The 19,928-nt window shown below is 40.7% G+C and overlaps 1 protein-coding gene across 6 annotated transcripts in view; it reads left to right on the forward strand.

The window, feature by feature from the left end:
- The window catches only part of fam184aa (family with sequence similarity 184 member Aa), a 69,289-nt gene that overhangs the window by 38,503 nt on the left and 10,858 nt on the right, over positions 1 to 19,928 (forward strand). For all 6 annotated transcript variants that reach the window (XM_079581979.1, XM_079581981.1, XM_079581980.1 and 3 more), the window contains exons 11-17: positions 4,291 to 4,413; positions 5,615 to 5,776; positions 11,382 to 11,503; positions 12,331 to 12,481; positions 16,711 to 16,825; positions 17,996 to 18,093; positions 19,292 to 19,445. In XM_079581979.1, coding sequence (XP_079438105.1) covers positions 4,291 to 4,413; positions 5,615 to 5,776; positions 11,382 to 11,503; positions 12,331 to 12,481; positions 16,711 to 16,825; positions 17,996 to 18,093; positions 19,292 to 19,445 — 925 coding nt within the window. The remainder of the gene's footprint in view (positions 1 to 4,290; positions 4,414 to 5,614; positions 5,777 to 11,381; positions 11,504 to 12,330; positions 12,482 to 16,710; positions 16,826 to 17,995; positions 18,094 to 19,291; positions 19,446 to 19,928) is intronic.

Raw genomic sequence — 19,928 nt, forward strand, 5'->3', positions numbered from 1 at the left:
AGCTCCTACAGACTTCAAAGTTCCTAGCCTTGGACTGAACAATATTAATAATAAGTATTTTCAGAGGGATTTTTTAAAGGGATAGTCTGTACATGAGGAGAGAGTGAAATTTGAAAGTAAATAATCAAATTCCTCCCCTTCTTAGTTTGCAACATGAGGAAAGCAGGAACAGAAGCTTCAAAAGTAAACGATCAAGCTCCTCCCCCTCCCTCCTGATTGGACCTGACAAGCTGGTTAACTGGAAAAGCTCGTCTCATTGGTCAATGCGGGAGGATGCTAGAGTCTAATTGGTTGCTTAAAAGAAGGGACTTTACCAAAAATATATATAAAAATAATACTTAATATCAAAATGCAAGACATGGTGGTCGAATATATTTAGACTTCCAGAGTATCACTTTAATTCTTTCCCCCTTGGTCGCCTACTAGGAACAACCCATGCATTCATTACTAGAGCATAACTTCATAAAATATCGGCAAAAATATATCCTTGAATCCTATTGGTCAGCCTAGTATGGGTAGTGGTGACCTCCACCTTTTACAGCCTCTGTTACCAGCGAAAAAATGGTCGTCAAATAATGTCTTTCTAATTCCTAGCCTGATTTACAGATTTTTCCACTAAAAAACTGCTTATTTTGAAATTATACAAGCTATACTTTATAAATCCAGTCTGAAAAAAGTCTAATATGTCAACAAATTAAAACATACATTTAAACCTGGCTCAATCCATTATACAGATTTTGTCACCAAAAATATGGGGCTTCTTTTTTTTTTTTGCATAACAGGCCTTACTTTTATATGGAAACATAACATGACAGAAAACTTCCAATATATTTTTTTCTCATATTTATGTCCACAGTAAATGTTTCAAAAGTTTCCCTATTCACCTGCAGTGTCTCCCCATAAGTGTAACCCCATACGTTTCGGCTGAAATTGTTAATTTTGCTTTTGAATATAAACATTTCCCCTCATTCCTTTGTTTTATGGAATGTGTGTGACTCTAAAGAAGTGAAATATGCCCTTTTTTTTTTTACATGTATGTTGTTAAAAATGCAGTATTTGGGCTTTAAAGTGCTCCCTTAACCTTGTCTAACACTGTAACTATTTGTGTTGTTAAAATGAAAGCACGATAATAAGGTTTCTCTGCATCACGGATTGACCTTACATGCTTGTTATTGTAATTTATTCGACCACCTCATCTCTCTCCCCCCCTCTCTCTCGCTCTCTTTTTATTTGAAGCTTATCACTAATTGGTTGATCTTGACATTGACATTAAGCCAGGCCTGGGAGCGAACTGAGCGTCTCTGCACGGATTTACTTTCATGATGCACAACGATGACGAAGGAAAGGGTTTTTTTAGAATGATGTCGTTATGTAATGCTTTTGTCATCGGGTTTTAAAATAGAGAGAATCAAAGCAAATGCGAGATGAAGAGGTAATGATGCAGATGTGCACGGCTGTCCTGGCACCGCCTCACATTCATTTAGAAAACTTAAACAATGCAACCCCTTTAGAATTGAATACTTTTGTATACCATGACTAATGTGGCGAATAAACTCGTATGTAACAAAACGGCTAATGCTACTACAGTTAGCTCATACGATGCTAACGTCATATGAAAGCTTCTCCAAACCAGATATAAGTAAAAACATGCGACATGACGTTATGTTGAAGGCTGTGACCAAAAGTAAGTTGTATTATTAGTTGCTCCAACACTGGGAGGCGCCATTACTCGCATCTGAACTCGTAGCAGTCTGGAGTTTACAAGTTGCAATTGAAGCAACGCTCCTTCCAAGTGGGGAAGTTTACCAGTTGCCTGGAACGCACCATAATATTACAACGTGTAGATACAGACGGCATCTTTGGAATTGCCCAGGTCATGTTCGAAGCTGCCGGGGGGAAGAAAGAAGGGGGAAAACATTTATTTCTCCACCATAACTTTAAAGCAGTACTAAGTAGCTTGTTTACTTTACTAAATCCTTTCTGTAGTCCCTCTGGGGGTAATGCAAGTGTTAATGGGATGATTGGGGTGTCTTTCATTTCCCCCTGGTGTCTCATTCCAGAAAACCCCACTTGCAACTTTCCTTCCTCCAGGTCGGAATCACCAATACACGTTAATGGAATCACAAAGAAGAAGCTAACAGGCTAACGAGCAAAGCTAACTGCGGGCGAGCGCCACTTAAACTGTATTTACAGCCAAGTTTGAGTGAAAAAAACGATCTCCATTGTGTAATTGGATAAACAATATCCCTCTGTCCCTTTGTCTTTTCTGTCAACGTAGTATTTACTCTCACGGACGATTAATGAGTAAAGAACCGTAACATGCTACGACACCTGCAGTGGCGCTTATGGCCTCTAGGGGCATGAGTTACTTAGTTCTGCTTTAACAAACGCTGAATGCTATGAATATATGTTTCTCATAAATAAAGATGATGAGGAACAAAGCCCAACTGTTAAAAAACGGACAATGCTAACCTGGAGGCTAACCTTAGCTTCATGCTACATACGAGTGCCGTTTTTCGCTTCTACTGAACAATTTGCTGTGAAAAAACATTCATGAGGATCTGATTTTGGCTTGACTTTATTTCTGTGTGATAAGTATGTTTATAGTCTGCCATAGAACAGCTAAAAAGAGGGAAAACCTATGTCTTTCCTCTGCAGTTGTGTTCGTAGCAGGGGACATTTGAATAACACTGCACTAATACGTGTTGTATTTTTGCATTTTGTGGCTGGCTGCTTATGTAAAGGCTTCTGTTCTAATCAGAGTTAAGTGAACGGCTCCGAGGCAGGGAAACGTGACGGGGGGAATGTGCTCGTCTCCGCTCGACCAAAGAGTGCACTGAAAACCTAAAGCTGATTCATATCTGATCGGCCGCTACGTCCCATTGTTCAAGCCACTTTACTCCGAGGAGAGAGACGAGAGATGCAAACAGGAATGTAGAGATGCCCATGTCTCTGCTTGACACTCCTCTACTTTAGCCGAACCACCTTCCTCAAATTGAAACGGCCCCACCAACGATTTGTGTCTTAATAAATCCCCTGCGCTCGAGAAGCCGCGCGTGTAAACATCAAACAGGGGGAATAATCTTCCGGGGCTCTCCACTTTTAAGGAAACTAGCCCTATTTTAAATCCAGACGGCATCTCACGTGTCCTCCCGGAGTCACGTGAAGCAAATAGGATTTACAAATGCAATTTAAGCCTCGCTCAACCAACGGGGCAGAGGCAGCGCCGCTTATTCTGGGGCCAAAGTCCAGCCAAGTTTGCATATATATGGAGGTGTGTAGAAATCAAGCAAAACATGAGGATCAGCTATGCATGATGAGACTTACCCAAGGCTAAAGTGAGGATGAAACGAGGATGAATGTAAGTTAGGGTTAGAAAATGGCTGAACCAGGTCAAAACTAATATAAAACAGCTAAACCAGGACTATTATAGAGTTTTAAAGGGGCTAGATGCAAGTTATCCTTTTTATACTCACTGCTGCCACCTCAGGTCATACGTGTAACTGCAACTTCTATACTAAGCTCGTGCATGACGGCACTTCAGACCCGAATTAACACCTTTTTGAGTGACAGTGCAGGATTTTAGAGGCAGTTGTGGTGAATATGACATTGTAAAAACATGTAGGGGGAGGAAAATACTTCATTTTAACATTTTTAAACTCTGTATAGTCCCTTTAACTTCTTAACTCCAACCTGCAGGATTTTCTCCAGTTCTAATACCTTTTGAAGCATCAAAATAGCGAAAAAATTATGATGAAAACACAACGAAAAAGCGATAAAAGAGCAACACAAACGTGCTGGAAAAGCAACAATAACAAAATTAAAAAGCGACAAAAAAAGTGCCAAAAACACAACAAAGAAGCAACAAGAGTGCAACCAAAAACATGCCGGAAAAGCAACAATAACACAACAAAAGTGATGACAAAGCAACGAAAAACCTACGAAAATAAATTTAAAAAAATATGTTATTTTGTCACGAAAGCATGACCAAACACATTCAGTTGCTCATAAGTTTCCTGTTGTGTCCAATTTACTTTTGAATATCTCTCATCAAGTATAATTGCATATATTTTTTTGCATTTGTGGAATTAAAAATATTGTGTGTCAACATTAAAGAGCATGAAATTTGACTTACTGCTACATAAAGCTAAATCAAGAACTAAACCAACGCTCTTAAATGTTCACTTTCCCGCAATATGTCCCACTGACTGACAGGAGAGCCTGTGCTATGGGTTTATTATTTAAGAAAAACTTTAACGTCATTTGTTTTTTGTGTTTTTAATCCTTCAGAAAATGAGCCAGGAGTTTGAGATCAAGCGCTTGTCGTTGGAGGAGCAGAGAGACAGACTTCAACAGCAGCTGGACAACCTGAAAGAGGAGCTGTCGGCCAAACTCAACATGGCCAATCAAGAGGTGAGAGAAAACTCGGAGCATCACGTTATTACCATACATGGAGACGCTTGTTATTACCTTTTTCCTTCATTGTTATTACCGTATTCATCAAAAACCTGTTGATTTTGGTCTTTGCTTATTGCACTTTGACTTGCCTTTTCTGGAAGTGGTTGTGTGATATAGGGGTTTCCAAAACTGTTCCAGGACTGACCCCCAAAATGACCATACGACCAAACCAGGACGCCCCCCTGTAAAGGTTAATTAGCTTGACTCAGATTATTTCACTTGTCCTGAGAATAGAACACATTTTGTCTATATTTAAGGCTGTTTTATTTGCCAATGGGGTAAGTAAGTTGTCCCATTGGCAGTTTTACTTTCTTATTTCAAGCGAGATCACCTCAGAACCAGTGAGAAATGTCCTCAAAGACGCAAAGTATTCTTGGTTCGATCACGAAAAATGTCTAAATTAGAGAAAACCGCAAGATTTCTTTCTGCATTACCACCCATTATATCTCCAAAATACAAAAAGAAACAGGTTTTAGGAATCACAGAACCCAATGCATTAAGAATTGTTGAATAGACATCTTCCCACATGGATACTTTGGGAACCACTCACATAAAATAGCACAGATCACATGTTCTTATTGTGTTTATCACGGTGTCATTGATCAATTACCAAACCGCTAGCTTCAAATTAAAGCTTGTATATTCCACTTAAGACGGACAATTTCCACTTCTACCAGGAGAGGGAACTCCCACCAAACAACAACATACCATCCTTAGAGATTAACGTGAATTTGACCAAAACCATGGCCTTAAATGGATTTAAACTGACACTTAAAGAGACTAGATGCAAGTTGGCCATTTTATACTCACTGCTGCCACCTCAGGTCATAAGTGTAACTGCAGCTTCTATGAGTGACTGCACAGGATTTTAGAGGCAGGTCTGGAATCATTCTACACCTTAGGACATGGCTGGAACATGTAGGGGAAGGAAATTTAAGGAAAGGACATGTTTAAACTCCGTATAGTCCCTTTAATGTAAATTTCTTAGAAGATTCTGACATTGCTCAACAAGTTTTACTGTATAATTTCAAAACATGTTCAGTCCCAAGCATTAAATTTGATTAGATCTGACTTGTTTAAACCCTGGTTCCTGACAATATCAAACTAAAGCAGATTGAGAAGCTGCTCATTCACTTCCCTGTTCTTGCCCCGCCAGGTGTCCCATCTGCAGGAGCTGGTGCGAGAGGGGGAGCAGAACGTCAACTCGGCCCAAACCCAAATCTCCTGCTTGAAAGAAACGCAAGAGAAGCTCCGCATCGAGCTGGACGCGACAAGGGCCCGAGTGAGAGAGACCAGCAACCTGCTCACCGACCTGCAGGTGAGAGGCAGTGAGGCAGCAACCACTTCCTGCTCACTCTGACATTGAAGTGAAGATGCAAAGGCAGGAAATGAGCTGCTATTAAACCAGCTGTGATAATGACGAGACTGCTGTTGTTAAGCTATTTTCAGCCCCTGTGAGTTTCAGAGTCGTTGTTTTGGATCAGAAAAGCTGTGCCAAAACTCAAACGACCTTCAGAAATCTTCCAAATAGGTCCAATAAGGTCAGCACACACTACACGGCTTTTATGCCCGATTTTGCTCTAGTTCTCAGTCACGCCGAGTTGGGTCCTGTAGTGTGGGGGGGTCACGACTGGACTTGGATTCAAATCGTGTCAGCAGAAAGACGCAACTAGACTCCAGTCGTAGGAAACATGTTTGATTCATAAACCCGATTTTCTTGGACGCACGGGAAATGCGTAGGTGATTTTACCGTTCCAAATGTGAACACACAGAAAGCAGCGGCCAATGACAGAGTGAAATAAAGACAGAAAAACGCCGCAGCGCCTCCCCCTTCTCTTTTCTCTGTCAAAACAGCGGTGCATACGACTCATTTCATGGCCACAGCCCCACACGAAACAGCACAACTTTATATCACCAAAAGTTCACGAGAACCACCAAGCAACATTTCAACCGTGAACAGAGTTTAGCGGGACTTACTTAGTTCAGAGTTTGGAGACAAACTGCTCAGCTTCACCTCGCCGCTAAAGGCTAGCCTTTCTCCGCTCGCCTCTCTCCGCTGTCTCCTCCTCCGTCTCCTCCATCTCGGGGCTGAGGACCGTCTCCTTTTCTTAGTAAATCCACTGAAATACGTCCCGCTTCTTCGTGTCGCCGACCTTTGTCTCCAATTGACAGAACTACACTGTAGAGTTCGGGAAAGTCCACAGTTACAATGGAGATCCGCCATCTTTGCAGCTCTTAGCACACATTTCCATAGACTAACATGAGCTAAAAACAGAACAACTCCGTTAGCTGCTGAGTTACTGTTGGTAAACACATCTAACTCACTGTGGTGTCCAAGTGTTTTAATGTGAACAATAACGCCAGTGTTTTAACTTTTAAAATCTCCATTAGTTTACAATTGCTGCTAATCCCATAATGCTTTGCGATATGACGTCACATTCCCGAACTCTATAGCCAAGTGTAAGGCTTCGTAGCAGTAGTCCAGCACTGCGGTGTTGTGACATTGTTGACACTGTTGACCAATCGGGACACGCACATGTTTTCCCACGCTCACAAACACAGGCCTGTCTTTGCGGATTTGAGTTTTTGAAGCCGGAGGAGAAATGAGGTGGTAGAGAGGACAGACGTGCTATAAAACATCAGCTGTTTGTCAGAATCGTGTCGTGTGTCGCTCTCACGATTCTCAGGCGTTATGTGTGAACCCCCAGACGTTCTAGTGTGTAGTGTGGACCCCCCGTTCTATATAAAATCCTTTAAGACCAGAAAAGTCATGTAGTGTGTGCTGACCTTAAATCGTGTTTGCTAAGCGCTAACGGCTGCTCCACGTGTTTTCTTTTGCTTCGTGATCATCTGTGTTCACTAACAAGTCATTCTTGCGTTCCCCGCTGCTTGTTTTGCCAATGCAGAAAAAGCGATTTAAACAAAAAATGTCCACGCTCTTGGTAAGATCATGAAGTCCTTGGATTTCTTTGAATACTTGCATCGCACTCTTCTAAAGCTCTGGCACTGCAACTTCACTGAGAAACACAATGAAGGAGTAAAGTTCACTTTGCACAAATGCACTTTTCCCAGTATTGTAATGTTTGCATCTTCACCAGCCTGCTCTGCTTGAATTGAACATGAAGCTTCACTGCCTTTTGTTCTTTTTGCAATCCTCCTTCCACAATCCCTAACCTTTAAAGGCTCTATACCTCATGTTTTTCTCAGTATGGAATGAAATGTGTTTTGTCCTTGAGTATAATGTAAAAGCAGACAAAAGAGTGAAGAAGAGGGTGAACTAGCAGCGAGTTTACATGACAGTCACTCAAAATATCAAGTATAAGGCCTTCAATGTTATTGTGATTATCTTTCAATCTTTATGTTTTTGAAATGTCCCCATAAGAAAAAATGGCACTTATTTTTTTCTGTATAAACTGCTGTAGTAGGGTTGGGACGATACACGCGTTTCCACATTTTTTCATTAAATATAAATCAGTCTAATATTGATCAAAACTTGTAGACCAATCAGAACCAATAATGGATTGAACAAAACTATCTTTGAATCAAAAACATTTGCATATTTTTTTTTCCCTATAACGGAGTTGAGTATCAAAAGTATTGCGATACATGGTTTCCGATATGATTTATGTATCGATGAAAACAGAAGAGGGCGAGTGTGTCAGTGAAAAGGTCGACCTTTAAAGTCTGGGCTGAGCTTAGTATTACTGTATATAGTATGATGTTCCTCCTGTGATGACGCTGGGTTCGTCACAGTTAAAGAAACCAGCACTTATAGCACAAGCTGTTCTACAAACCAGTCTCAGCTAATTTATTCCACGATATATGTATCGCAATAAAGTTGAGACATATTGCAAAACGATATTTGACCCAGCCCTGTAATCAGCCCTGTTATATTTCAAAATCGATGTTTGTACAGATCTTGACTTTTAGAATCAATATTTCGTACATTAAAGCAGTCCTATGGAGTGTTGCCAGTGATGGTAATTAGATTATTATTACTTAATCAAATAACTGTTGATTACAGAAATCAGAGCCGTTGAAACATGTTTTGTTTAGGGAGTGCTGCCCCAAAAAACACTTTTTCTGTGCCATTTCCTATTCAATAACACTGCTTGCAATGCACAAACTATCAACCAGGGGGTGCTGCATCACCTTCAGCACCCTGGGTTCCCACGGCCTTGTCAGAAATGTAAAGTCTGGCTGGAAACAGGTTCTTTTGGCAACAAGACATTTTCACCAGAGAAAAATTAAATGGGCCAGAGCTAAACAGCCTGGTTTCATCCTTTTTTACAACTAAAGCGAATAGTAATAATAAAGTAATCAAAGAAGTAACTAGATTGCTTGTAGAAGTATTAATCAGTCGTTGGATTACTTTGATTATGCTGGTCTTATTAAGTCTAAATCATGTACAGTTTAATATTATCATGGAGTTTTTTTCTTCTTCTGACAGCATCAACACTTGCTCAGGGCAGTATTTGTTCAGATTAAAGATTCTGTCAAGAAAAACAAATTGTAGGCCCTGTGATCACTTACAACAGATAAAACTCCACTTGTTGTACGTGTGTCTCTCCACAGCGCTCAGATTCCACAGTAATAACATATCTGCGGTAATGTTTGCCCATATCCGAGCGCTGGAACATCGGCTCTCTGGCTTTGCCGTCTAAAGCTGTACAAACTGTCTGTGTGTTCAGCGACAGAATGACACCGTGGCGTTAATGTGTCTAAATATTTACCCCGTCTCCGCCGCTCGAATGAATCAAAGCCCTCGCTCGCGTCAAAACACGCTTAGTCATCATCGCAATCTGGAGACGGGCCGGCGATTTACAACTCAATATTGACATTTCTGATTATGTAGTTGAGTGGAGTAGGATTGCCGAGCCGCTAAGTGATAGTGTATGGACTGTTTTCTTTTTGTATAAGCCAAACTTTGTCCCTAAACTTGATACAGGCAACATGATATTTACTTTCTCTAAAGATTACACCTTCACCTACATTACTGGACAGATTTTGTGAGCTGAAACTACTGCTTGATGACTGTTTGCCCTTAAAATGACCAAACTACTTAGGCATTGAGTTGCCTAGGCGCATTGAGTTGCCTTGTGTACGAAATGCGCGGTATAAATAAAGTTGCCTTGCCTTGCCTTACTTGAATAGGCCACAAAAAGCCACAAAAGAGCAGCAAAAATGTGCAGGAAAAAAAGAAAAGTCCCAAAAAAGCTCAAAAAAAGGGCATAAAAACATGTGTGTTACATATAGTCATTATTAATTCACTCCACACTGGATGGCTGTAAGTTACCATTGTTACCACATGGCTATAATGTGTTGTTTATCCTGATCTCTAATGCCAGTGCCCTCTGCTGGACACGGGTGGAATCATTTCCTATTTTTTTAATTCAAGCTGCCCCCTAGTGGCTGATTATTTCTTTAAAAATGCATAACTCAGCACAATAATGGTATTTTTTACATACTCAGAAATTCATGCTCTACGAAGGGCCACATTAAATCATGTATGAGGTTAAAGTGTAATGACTAATATATTACCGTAGTTTGTATAAGTAACATTCCTGGTCAGAATATGACTGTGCAAACAAAATAAAACAATTATTTTTAGGCTATTAAACATTAAACACCATAGGAAGTGTTTAAAGCAGTACTATGTAACTCATGCCCCTAGAGGCCATAAGTGCCACTGCAGGTGTCGTAGCATGTTGTGTTTTTTTTACTCATCAATTGTCCGTGAGAGTAAATACTACACTGACAGAAAAGACAAAGGGAGAGAGGGATATTGTACATCCAATTACACAATGGAGATGAGTTTTTTTTTCACTCAAACTTGGCTGTAAATACTGTTTAAGTGGCGCTAGCTCACAGTTAGCTTTGCCCATTAGCCTGTTAGCTTTTTCCAGAGACACCAGGGGGAGATGAAAGACCCTACAATCATCCCATTAACACTTGTATTACTCCTAGAGGGACTGCGGAAAGGATTTATAAAGGTAAACACGTTACTTAGTTCTGCTTTAACGCTTCCAGTGCCTGTTTTTTTCTTCTACCTTTACCAGTTGGACATAAAAACGTCAAAGGAATTAACAGTCAAATCATTTCAGGTCAATCAGATACAAAAATGTGGCGAATTTATTTCTATCAATCCTATACATCGTTCATTAACGGAGACGTTCCTGTCGGCGTCTTAATCTATGGCTAATTAACATTTCAAAGTCAGCGTTTAGCCCCGGGTTCTTTGGATTATGTAAAATGTCCTTTTTAAATGAAATGTTGGCTCTTTTTCCGCTCGGACTGCGTCACTTTCTCCCGGAGCTGAACGGTTTCTAATGAGCTCATGAACCATCTGAGCCCGAGGTGCTTCCACTGTCTGGATAAAACTCGACCTCCGTAGCTTCATGTTGTGTGCGATCCTGATGAGTCACTCTGCTCCTACAACGCAGGTTTTGTAATTGATACTTTTTGGAGCTTTTAACCGCAGAAAAGTTATAAAAACACAAGTACAAATGTTAGATCAGTTTTGTAGGCCTTAGCTTTCAAATGAGGCATTACATTGGCCTGTAGGAAGCTTTTAGGTTTGGGTAAAGTGCTCGAACCGGAGAACATGCGCTACGTTAGTCCTCACCTTACATTTTCTCAAGTTCGGCATTGCCCAAATCTAAACGTATCTGGAAAGAAAGTGTCCCCTCAAAAAACGTTTTTCTGTGCATATTACCTATTTATTTTTATTGCCTGCTGTTCCCAAACTATCCACCAGTGGGTGCTGCAGCGCCCTCAGCCCCCTCGGTTCCCACAGCCCCCTCGGTTCCCACAGCCTTGTAAAACACATTGAAAGCGGCAAAAATAACAACTTTTTTTGAGAACGGTTTACCTGTCCAAAGATCCCACCCTTTTTGAATATTGTGTTGACTTTGTTTTTTCAGGAGGAGATCGAGACGCAGAAGCAGCAGCACGAGGCCAGGGTCATGTCGATCCGAACCGAGGAGAAGCAGAAGATGGACAAGATGGCCGACGATCTGGACCAGAAGTGGAGAGACGCGCTCAGGTAACGACGCACTGCACACAGAAGGAAGTAGGGCTGCTGGGTATTATAAAAAAAAAAATAGATACTGGTACTTTGAAGGGGCTAGATGCAAGTTAGCCATTTTATGCTCACTACTGCCACCTCAGGTCATACGTGTAACTGCACCTTCTATATTAAGCTGATGGCATGATGGCAGTTCGGACCCGAAGGAACAACTTTTTGAGTGATCCTTTAACAATACTTTTTTGATGCCTAAGCTAAAAGGTATCGAATATATATAATATTTTTCATATAGAACCAGAGAATGGCATTTGTATCATTTTTTTTTGATGAAATACGCAAGAAACTTCCTCCAACGACAAAAGTGCAGAAGAAACACTTAATTTTCCCCCCATTTTTAACAATTTTTTTCCACTTTTCCCCAAATCTTTTCTATGTGTTTTTATCCAATTTTCGCCATTTATTTTTCCTACATTTTTTGTATTTTTTCCCAATTTTTTTCTTAATTTTGCACCTCATTTTCCAACTTTTATTCCATTTCTTTTCCCAATTTTTAATTTTTTTTCCCCTTATTTTTCCCAGCTTGTTTTTCCCAATTTCTTCCCCTTTTTTCAATTCATCATTCAATTCTTGTATTCCACTTTTTTTTCTTTGATGACCAACAGCATCAAAACTTGAATATAAAGATTTATATTTTTCTTTTTGATACCAGTCGTACCTAGACCTTTTTTGTCTATACCAGCCCTAGAAGTAAGAAAACTTGTTTGTGACTCTTTCATTGATTGATTTCCGTGATTGTGTGATATAAGTCCATCGTAAAGACATTTTCCACACCTGTTTCTTTTCAGAGAGGAGGTTCGTCTGCTGAAGGAGGAGCTGAACGAGGAGTACGAGGCGGACAAACAGGCCGCGCTGAACCAGCTCGCTCAGCAGAAAGAGTTAGACCTGATGGCGTCGCGAGAGTCCTGGCAGAGGAAGGTGGAGGATCTACTGGAACAGGTGACGAAACCAGGACTAAAAAAAGAGACAAAAACTGACAAAATAACTAGTAATAATTAGTTATATCTACAGCAAAGGTTCCAAATTGTGTCTCATCTGAACATTACTGAACCAGGGCTAAAGTTTAAGTCACAGGAGTCTTCCATTTATTGCCGTTTTTGTCGTGAAATACCACATCAGAAACGTATTCCCGAGCCTCCAAATATTTACATAAACTCTCCGCCTTTGTGATTGTATTGACAGCCCCCTGTTCTGCTTATAAATAATGCATGGAGCAGCTCCTAACCCCATCTCTCCTGCCTGATAGAGGTCAGCGTTCGAGTGGCCGCCCGTACGCTTCGCATCTCAACAATATTTCGAGATGTTGGGCTTTTAAATCACCGTGCGTCACTGCAATAATGATACAGTTTTCCGACGGGCGGCTGCTGTCGGTGCGCTCTGGGACTGTGCCGTCGCTGCTGGGCATTGTGGAGATTGGAAAACAAAGTCATTGACGCAAGCGAACGACGTAATCGCGAAGAGAGGAAAAAAAACACCGTCTCTCAACCTGTTTTGCTCCAAACGCTTTCCCCTCGCCTTCCCGATCCTGTGAATGTACGTTACTCTGACCAGTGCTGAGGTTTGTTGCCGTTGTATAGGCTCCAAAATAAAGTCGACAAAACAAAAAAACTAAAAAAAGCAACATAAACATGAAAAAATCCCACAACTAAAACTTGACCTCAAAAACAAGAAAGAAGCTTAGATGAGTTTTGTAGGTCTTAGATTTCAAATGAGGCGTTACCCTGGCCTACAGGCTGTAGGCTTTCAGGTCAAGAAGCTTTTAGATCTGGGTGAAGCCGAACTGGAGACAATGTGTTTTGTTAAGGTGGGGGTTAAGAGGTTAACAGAGTGTACATTGGAGCATGTGGTAAGTTATTGACAAGCCTGATGCACCACGTGGACAGTGTGTGGTGATGCCGCCATTAGCTCTACAGTATAAAGACTGTAGTCTACAGTCTACGGCATTTCCTCCATAAAAAGATGGTTTAACCTCTTAACCCCCACCTGAACCGAGCACATTTCCATTAAACTTCATAAAGTGAAATATTAGCATTTATAAAGCAGCCACCGCAAAGGACTATTGCTTTTCCCTCCGTTAGCGCTGCGGCTAACGCAATGCTACACATGTACTGATCACTGAATTATTAAGGCTATTTACAAAAACAGTAATTCAGTTTTCATGTGGACTATTTTGAATTATATTTGATATGATTATATAGGACTTAAAGGGGCTAGATGCAAGTTGGCCATTTTATACTCACTACTGCCACCTCAGGTCATACGTGTAACTGCAGCTTCTATATTAAGCTCGTGCATGACGGCACTTCAGACCCGAATTAACACCTTTTTGAGTGACAGTGCAGGATTTAGAGGCAGTTGTGGTGAACAGGTCTGAGCTCATTCTACACATTAGGACAAGGCTGGAACATGTAGGGGGAGGAAAATACATAATTTTAACTTTTTTAAATTCTGTATAGTCCATTTAATAGTAAGTAATACTTTCAGTCAGTTGTAAATATTTCATTGTTTCAGTTTAGGCTATAGTTCATTTATTTGCAACAAAAAGTTATTAGCGGGAAAAACGTGATGAAGAAAGAAAAATGATACTGAAAATCAGGCAAAAAGAGACAAAAACACATCAGTTTCATAGGTCTTAGCTTTCAAATGAGGTGTTGCTCTGGCCTATAGGCTGCAAGCTCCAGTCAAGAAGCTTCAAGATTTAGGTAAAGCAGATTAAACATCCATTTGAGTCTATAACACCTCCTAATAAAATAAAACAAACTGGTTTTCACTTGTAGTCCACTTTTTTTGTAGAAATGTGTAGCAGAGACACAGCGCCCCCTTCGTATAGTCAGTGGAAGTGCAGTAGAGGCAGGTCTCACCTCAGGTCTGGTGGTTTAAAGTCAAATAAACCGTTTTTTTTTTTTGCCAGATTCTTTATCCAGATGACAGAAAACACATTTACAAAGGTATTTTACTTTTCGGAGAGATAAAAAAAAAGGAACAATGGAAGACCAAACATCTCTGACAAGTCAAGCCAAAACGAGCAACCAAACCAGCTCGAAACTTGACCCTTTGACTCTTTACATCCTAATTCCAGACGTGACAATTGTTTTTCAGAGACTTACAGAGGAATTGAATCTTCTCTGCAGCTCCGGCTATAAAAGTAATTATGTAGTGACAATGCAGTGTAATTAGAATTGTCGATAAAATCAGCCGCACATGCAGAAAGAGCGGTTTCCGGGGCTGATGTGTGTGAAAGTGCTCATGTGGCGGGAGCTGGAGTTGGTGAGTGATGGATCGGAGCCGTCTTGTTTTGGACAGACTGTTTTTAAAGCTGCTGTCAGTCAAACGCGCCGCAGTGTCTCCCAACGATGTATCCTTCCTCCATGGGATCTTATTAGTCGTGAAAGCTGCCAGCGCTGGAGTTTACAGAGCTACAAACATGTTAGCAGGATAGATTTATATCTGTCTTGAGGGAAGAAAGTTTGGGCCGTCATGTAGTTTCAATAATGTAGTTTCTAATGGGTAAACACACCAGACTTTAATAACCCCAACACAAATTGAAAAGGTTTCTTGAAAAAAAGGCGTCAATATAGCGATGAAATGTACTCTGTTAAGTGCGTTTTGTTAAAGCCCAAATAATAAACTTTAACGGCAGAAAAAACGGCCCATATTTCATTTGTTAAAGGCACACTGCGTAACATTTTGGATTATACGGTTGCTATCAGTACAAAACATGCTCCTAATGACACTCGACACAGAAAGAAAGAAAGAAAGAAAGAAAGAAAGAAAGAAAGAAAGAAAGAAAGAAAGAAAGAAAGAAAGAAAGAAAGAAAGAAAGAAAGAAAGAAAGAAAGAAAGAAAGAAAGAAAGAAAGAAAGAAAGAAAGAAAGAAAGAAAGAAAGAAAGAAAGAAAGAAAGAAAGAAAGAAAGAAAGAATCTGGATGAAGACTTCCATCCATCCATTTAAGATAAGAAGAGCCTTTATTGATCTCACAATGGAGAATATACTTGTTACATTCAGCTCTTAGAAACACTCAGGATGTGCAAATAGGCAGGAAATGTGAGGAAAAAACTATTCAATAGTAAATAGTGACATCTTATATACAATGACTACCAAGGATTTTCTTCCTCTTTATCCGGGTCGCGGGGCAGCAGTCTCAGCAGAGATGCACAGACTTCCCGATCCATAAACACCTCCCCCAGCTGTTCTAGGGGGACCCTGAGGTGACACCAGGCCAGAGAGACATAGTCCCTCCAGTGTGTCCTGGGTCTTCCACGAGGCCTCATCCCAATAGGACATGCCTGGAGCACCTCCCGAGGGAGGCGGCCAGGAGGCTCTGAAGCAGATGCCCCAGCCACCTCAGCTGCTCCTCTCTACGTGAAGGAGCAGCGACTCTACTCCTAGCTCCTCCCGGGTGAAGCTCTTTTCGGCCGCTTTTGTATCCGTGATCTTGTTCTTTCGGTCATTACCCAGATCTCATGACCATAGGTGAGGGAGATACTTGAACTCCTCCAGTTGAGGCAAGGACTCTCCACCGACCTGAAGAGGGGAAGCCATCTTTTTCCGGTGGAGAACCATGGATGAGGACTTAACCTTTGAATCTCTAATCCTGCTGATTTAAGTCACATGTCCATGGAGACGAGCTGGAGACGTACCCTCTCCCGTTAAAGCTACCGTCATGTCACAACAAAGGCTCATATTTGTTTGCACATTTATGAGGTATTTTCCAATGTCATGAAAGAAATGCTTGGATTTCAGAGGAAAGAGAATTAGACAAAAGAGGAAACTGAAAAACTTATATTGTAAAAAATTGTAGAGTAATATCATAAAGGAAGCTGATATCACAAAGGAAAATGCGTTAGATAAGGCAGTACAAGTGGTTGGAATTGGAGTACGTTTCTGTGTGAATCTATATTTTCTACATGACTTATCCGCTGTAGGTCATTGAGTCGTCTTAACCTGGCGCGCTCAGCTGCACTTCCTCCCTTTGAAATCCATGTCAGAGAAATCCCACTGGGGATTTAGGGCGCGAGCTTCAGAGACCAGAGTCGGGCCATTAAAAACCGTCCATAATGGCTCGAAGCATGAAGGAAGGACTGAGCCAGGACTGAACCAGGACTGAGCCAGGACTGAGCCAGGACTGAACCAGGACTGAGGTCTCGTTTTGGTCTTGTGTTTGCAGATCTCGCTGCTGAAGCAGTCCTTGGAGCTGCAGTTGTCTCAGTCTCAGGCCGCTCTACAACAGCTGCAGTCTCAGTTCAGCCAGGAGAGGGAGCTCCTCACACAGCAGCTCAAAGGTAAGAGATTGACCCATCACATGCTCCATATGGCACATATATTACTGCTTTTCATCTCCAGTTATTTCCCAATGAAGGATCAGTGGCGTTTCCTCATTATCTCGGTGCTATTTTAACTTAAAGCTGCATTATGTAACTTTTATGTGGGGAAAAAAAAGTTGATGTGCGTATTTGACCTTGTCTTGAGCAGCTGTTTAAGTGGTCCGCATGGCCTCTTTACTGTCCATCACAGTGGTCTCTACAACTCTCCAGGATTAATTGTTTGGAAGGTTTTTATTGATGACGGACCCTCTACCAGAAAACCTACAAAACAATTGATCCTGGAGCGTTGTAGAGACCACCATGATGGAAAATCAACCACTTGGGTCACGAAAAGGTCAAATATGCACAAATATTACCTTCTTTTTTTCACATAAAAAGTTGCATAATTCAGCTTTAATGTCTAGTGGAAAATTCAGGTTTAGCTAAGTCACATAAAATGAAATATCTTCAATATAAAACAAAATTTTCACATGAAATTCACACTGAACACTGACTGTGGCATTATTTCACCTCAGCTGAAACCCTGACATTGTAGGTTTAAAATTAAACAAAATATATCAGTTTTTTTCTACTGAGGAAACAAGATGGCCGCCACTGAACTGGCTGTTATTCAGAAAATCGTAATATGTTAAAAATTATACAGGATTTTTCCATGAAATTCACACAGTGTATAGACTTAATGTGACTTTATGTGTGTGCAAAATGTCACATTCATAGGTTATTGTAAAAATAAATTGTAGGAAGTTTAATCAGTCAATATTAACCGAAATGGCCCATTTTTATCCATGTACTGTCTGTCATACAAAATTAAATATTTTCACTGTAAAACCAGATTTTCACATGAAGTTCGCACTGTATGTGTAGTTTGACATTTTATCACCTCACGTGAAATCTAAATCTAAGTTTAAAATAACCAAAACATCGAGTTTTAAATTTCATCTTGAAGTGATGTTTTAACACGTTGCTGTCAGTAACTCACTGTCATGTAATCTGGAGCTATTTATTGATTTGGATGAGACGCTGCTAATCCTTCATTGCAGCACATCACTATTGTTCTACACCATCTCTGAGTATTTATACAACATTTTCTACACTAGTGTTTGTACAAAGACTTCTTTTTTTCCTCAGAGATGCAGAGAGAACACCAGAGGAGAGAGCACCGTCTGCAGGAGGCTCACTGCTGCGCCCTGAGCACGATGGAGGAGGCGCGGCAGCACCAGATCAGGGTAAATCTAAATCTATCAGTGGTCATGAGAAACATAGGCAACTTTGGCCACTTTAAACCATATATGCCTCATTTCCATATGAAAACATTAGACAATAGAAAACCTCTTACCCCTTACACCTTAACCGATTGCTTTTTCTCCAGTGCATCTTTACCCAAATCTAAAAACTTACTATAGGCCAGAGTAACACCTCATTTCAAAGCTACGACCTACAATACTTGTGGGGAAGCTGGTCAGGTGTGGGGCAGGCAGACTTCACAGAAAAAGTAGGGATCTTACCAAGCAAAATGTATTCTTCCACAATAAGGAACTTCTGACACATGTCACTCACATGAACAAAATGGCCGCCCACAGGTAAGTACCATTCGCTTGATGGAGAAATTCCAAAAATAGGTTTAGCTGGCAAGTTTTCATTTTTTACATAACATGAATACGTCGAGAGTCCAAAATGATGAGTGTTCAAATCAAACAAATAAAGACAATACAAATGAAAAATCATATACAAAAGGAAACTAAAAGCAAAGTTTAAACCAGTTTCCCCCCCGGCACATGGTTCAGCCTGAGGTTTTAAAATGGCCGACAAAGACCACACCTTCCCTTTGTTCCAACCATGTGGTACAGGTAAGTAAATGAGTAAATAAACAATAAACAATGTGATGTAATTATTAACATAATAAATGAATCAGATGGTTGTTGTCAATGGATATTACAAATGGAACAAACAAAGCAAATTAAAATAAATATGGCACAAACCCACTTTGTCACAATACTGATAGTGACTTTTTTGTCATGTTTTTGTCTTGTTTTCGTTGTTTTCTTCATCGCTTTTCTTCCTTGCTTTCTTGTCATGTTTTCGTCACATTCTTATCACTTTTTGGTCGCGTTTTTGTTGCTATTTTTATTGGGGGTTTTTTACACTTTTTTGTCACATTTGTATCGCTTTATTGTTGAGTTTTTATGGCTTCAATGTTACTTTTTCATCACTTTCTTTTGTTGTGTTTTTGTCATATTTTCGGCTCACTTTTGTTGCTGTTTTGACACTTTTTTCAAGAAGCTTTTAGATTTGGGTAAAGCCAAACTGGAGACCACGTGCCCGGTTCAGGTGGGGGTGAAGGAGCCGTGTCTGGCTTTAATAATGACCAATCACAGTGAATGTGGGATTGTCACAGTGAAGAGAACATGTGGCTCCTGTTGGCAGGCGCTGGAGGAGCGTCTGAAGCAGGAGCAGCGTGAGGAGGTGCACGCCCTGAAGGAGGCGCACAGACGGACCCTGGACATCCTCAGACAACAGTCCGACCAGGAGCTGCAGACGCTGAGGTTCGAGCTGGAGGACGAGGGGAAGGCCAAACTCGGTGAGACAAAAGGATCGGCCTCACATTTACTGCACAGTTTGATAATTGTACTTGTTAAGTAGTTTTCGCCGTAAATGTCACTAAAACCATTACATTGCAACTCTGGAAAAAGAATAATCATTTTAGGGATAAATGTGGGATTATGTTTTTGTCACTAGTTAAACATCAGACTGAAAGGTTAGTAGCGACATGAACAGAGGAAGTGACCTCCCTCTCTTCTGGTACACCTGACTTTTTTTTACCTTTTTCTGCAAACTGCATTTGTGGTTTTTCTGGATACTTTTGTACATCTTTGCTGTGTTTTCTTGGAGGTTTGGTGGATTTGTTTACTTTGAGAGTAGCTTTTGACCCAAAAGAAAAAATGTATGGTTAATTTAAAGGGGCTAGATGCAAGTTTACCATGTTTTACTCACTACTGCCACCTCAGGTCAGACGTGTAACTGCACCTTCCATATTAAGCACGTGCATGACGGCACTTCAGAC

This window comes from Gobius niger (assembly GCF_951799975.1).
Source record: "Gobius niger genome assembly, chromosome: 23".
In the NCBI taxonomy this organism is placed as follows: Eukaryota; Metazoa; Chordata; class Actinopteri; order Gobiiformes; family Gobiidae; genus Gobius; species Gobius niger.